Consider the following 4,431-nt stretch of genomic DNA (forward strand, 5'->3'; position numbering starts at 1 on the left):
TAAAACATATGTATTCTAAGGAAAAAAGAAAGCGCAGTTGTCGATGAGGAAAAAGGCTTTTGATGTCATTTGTCTATTATGGAAATGAGTGCTTTTTGAAGATTGATGAAAAAAAAAGGATGGCTTATTAATGCGTTAAAGTTTTATATCAGAATAAATATAAAAAAATGATAGGTGTAAGCAATAATAATGGAATATTGAAGAACCGGCAAAAAAAACGAGAAATTATCATAATATTAGGGGATAGCATTATTAATTGGGAAAAATAAAACCGGATGACAATCTGGAAAAATGCAAACCGGATATAAATAGACGTTAAGTTTATATTTTATCATTTATTAAATTAAAATTAATTAAAATGTTAAGGAAATGATAATATAGTTCCGGAAGGGTTTTAAATTTCCATTTAAATTATTGCAATATGAAAATGATTAGGAAAATATGATTACTTCATAAAATGTAAGCTTAGATGATCTAATTGAATAAATTATTTTGATTTTTTTATAGCAAATATCCAAAAAAAAAAAAAAAAACAAATTGTCGTGTAGAGAATCAAAATAGGAATCAGAAATTGAGTACTCTGATAAATAGAAATTGAGTACTATTTTAATATAATTAAGCATCTTAATAGATAATCAAAATTGAGCGTCATAATATTCAAATAGATTTGTAATGGTAATCATTATTTTAAGATAAGAATAGAATAAAGGACGGTAAAATAAGAATAGATAATGATAAAATTCCAATACATCCTATAATGTCAATTCCACTAGTCCTCTTCTTTTTTTAAAGTGAAAATAAAATTTTTCACCATATCTTCAACGATAATATCATTTAATCTTATCAATTATTGATAAATTAAAATGATTAAAGTATTGAATTAATAATAGTTTTTTGATTTTTTTTGGCTTATTTTTTTGCAATTATTTAAGTGAATTATTGAAATTATTGCCAAAAATTATTTGAGTAATTTGTTATCAGAAAATGATTAAGTTAATTATCATTTTTTTCAACTTTCAAAATTTTACACATTTGATGAAAACTCGTAAATGTAACTGAAATTTCAAAATAAGTATAATTCAAATTTTAATTTCATACTTTTCGAAAGTGTAACTTTTTTTTTCCTTGAAATCTTGAACATAATCATAAAATTATTTTTAAATATTATGGAAACATTATCAATGAGGCATATAAATTACCATAATATCATACATATTTTGATACTAACTTCGACATATTATTTTTTATTAACACATATTTTTGGATTTACTTATAATTATTTACAAGTAATTATTTTTTCATCTACAATCGTTTTAATTCGTGGATTTGATTTACTTATAATCATTTTATTTGATATTATTCACTCTTATCGATAATCATGTTATTCACTTATATTCTCATATTTGTAATACTTATTAAAACTTATTCATTTCTAATTTTTTTATAATAATTGAATCATTATTTCAATTGTATTCACGTATAATAACAATATTCACGTATAAGAACTTATCATGTAAGAATATTACTTATCATATTACTTATTACTTATCATGTTATTACTAATCATATCACTTATCATGTAAGAACTTATCATGTCCACGTGTAAGAATTTATTACATTGAACTTATCATATTAACTGTCATATCACTGTAAATAAAGAAAAAAAAAAAAACAAAAGAAAAAAAGAAAAAGATTAATGACGAGAAAGCAAAAAGACGAAAGTCAGTAAAATGAATCAAAAATAAAATAATGAAGGAAATTTGAAATTGACACGAAATTTGTTATCCATCTTCCTCCTCAAAATTCATACTTTCTCGCTAATTTAATCAAGGTATTCAGCATATTGATTTTACATTTCTTATGCCAACTTTAAATTTGATTATTTTAATCATTCTACATTTAGTTTCACCAATATCGTTATTTCATTACGAATTTTATTAAGTGATGAATGTGAATTCATAATAAGGCAAAAATATGACAAATATAATGAAGCCTATTCTAATTAATTAGTCATATAAATGTTCACTCACTCGAGAAAAAAAAAAAAGGGAGGGAAAGAACTAGGAAGAGAAAATAATTTTCATCATATTTTTCACTAGCTTATTTGCGCATGCATTGAATTATAATATATCTTCAGTAACTATGATAACAATTATATTTGACAATCAATGCTATTTTTACTATTTTCATGTTTAAAGAAATTTAATACTATTTTTAGGAATTTTAAGTTTAAAAAATATTTGATATTATTTTTAGTATTTTTGAGCCAACTGAGGTTCAAGGATATTCATTGATATCGTAATTATCCATAAATTCAAGATTACAAAAGTCGGAAAAAGTTTTCTCATTAGATTTTGCAAATTCCGACAATAGTGATGATAATTGCCGAGAAAGCATTCAAAAAAGTAATTAAATGATGAATGATTAGTGAATAATTTAAAAACTAAAATATTTCTTCTAATATTTGAATATAAAATAAAAATAAAAAAAAAAACCAAAAAAAAAGAAAAAAAAGCAGAAAATAAACGAAATCAATGAGAGAAGGAAATACAATATTCATTTGGAAAATGTTAACTTTTAAGTAATTTGTATTGAAAATTGAAAAAAAATAAATATCAGTATTGTGGCAATGAAAAAATTATCTCTTTACAATAATTCAGCTAATCAGTTATTGATTAAAATTACTTAAACAAATAAAAATTAGATATTTAAAAAATAATTTTTTCTAAAAGAAAATAAAATGAAACTGAAATTTAATAAATGAGTAATGTATACAAATAATAAATTGATTGAAACCATTCAACTAATTAATACTATGCATTTGTTTTACATGTAAATAAATATTACTAAATGATTTGAATTTTATATTTCGTATTAAATCATTTCCAATTAACAGTAAGACTATAATGTTTCTTTCTAACTATACTAAATTAAGATCCGCTCTATACTACAATCATTAGAACTAAATAAAGATCTAGAATTGAAGGAGTAAAAGTAAAATCAATTAGGGATGGAAAATACACCTCTCACGCACGTTTACATACCACGCATACGCATATGGATACACCTACACGTGTCCGTCCGCGCATACCCACATACATACACCTACACACACGCACCCGCACATACTCCCACAATATATATATATATATATATATGGATATACCACTTACATATATCACCCTAGCCCAGACATATGGTGTATGCACTCTTACGCATATATACACCCCGCATATACCCAATCGCGCAGATATATGAATACACCCACACAAATGCATGCACCAGTAAACGCCCACGCTCACAGACTCACAGACATGTGGATATGCCCACCACACATGTTACAGACATATGGATATGCCCCCATATATACGTAGCCACACACGTGTATACACCCACATATACGCACTCACGCAGATACATGGATGCATCCATATAAATACGGAACCACATGTATATATGGCTGCATTTGTCGCTACACTTATCCGTCTACACCCACACATACGCACTCATATACATGCATAAATGCACGTAGATGTAAATATATTGACATTAAAGATATTTTTTCCAAATTTCTAAATTTGAAATAATTTTCTGAAAAAAAAAAGCATATTCAATGACTAATTATTATGCTTCAAAAGATGAATGTGTTAGGGCTTTAGCTGTATAGGATAATGTATTGAACAAAAAAAAAAAAAAGGATGTACTAATTTATTGTTATGGTTTGAAAAGAAAAAAAAAAAACGAAAACGAAATATAAATATGAAGCAGATAAAAAAAAAGTTTGAAAACAAACAAAGTCAATTTGAAATTTGGAAGGATTATTGGATGATAATGATTAATGATTAGTGATTGATGATTAATATTTCCTTTATCGATGACTACTTCAAATTGTTGTTTTTTCTTTTTTTGGATTTTTCTTTTCAATTTTTTTTTTCTTTCTTATTATATTTATATTGGTATCAAATAAAAAATTTGTATGAAACAATCAAATTTGCCAAAAAATGCAAACAAACAATTGCAGATATTACAAACGTGCGCAATTTAAAAAAATTTCTTAAATTTTCATTTCTCATTAAAAAAAAAAGTTAGGAAAAAGCAACAAAAAAAAAAAAAAATGGGAAGAAATGTTATTTATGTAAAAAAAAAAAAGAAGGTAAACAAAATAAAGTTCGATAGTCCTTGTCGGTTTTTTTTTTGAAAAATGGAAAAAATAAAAAAAAAGCAAATGAACTGATTTAGCTTATTAACACAATTACGAAAATAAAGTTAAAATTTATTGACGAATTGTTAAATTCACACTAAAATCGAATTGCTTACTAATTTGGACTTATTTAATTGTTTTGTTTAATTAGCTTTATTTTATTGCCATAATTTTATATTCAATCGGTTTCAATTTAGATGCATATTTATATTTAGTATACATGATAGAAT

General features: G+C 24.4%; 1 protein-coding gene across 1 annotated transcript; it reads left to right on the top strand.

Annotated features, from left to right (window-relative positions):
• Positions 1-3,010: 3,010 nt before the first annotated feature.
• Positions 3,011-3,522, top strand: LOAG_11361 (hypothetical protein; the record flags this gene model as incomplete). Its single annotated transcript, XM_003146882.1, has 2 exons — positions 3,011-3,075; positions 3,345-3,522. The coding sequence occupies 2 exons, from the start codon at positions 3,011-3,013 to the stop codon at positions 3,520-3,522; spliced, it is 243 nt and encodes an 80-aa protein (XP_003146930.1).
• Between the last annotated feature and the right edge of the window lie 909 nt (positions 3,523-4,431).

The sequence above is a fragment of the Loa loa genome, assembly GCF_000183805.2.
Source record: "Loa loa unplaced genomic scaffold supercont3.258, whole genome shotgun sequence".
NCBI lineage: Eukaryota > Metazoa > Nematoda > Chromadorea > Rhabditida > Onchocercidae > Loa > Loa loa.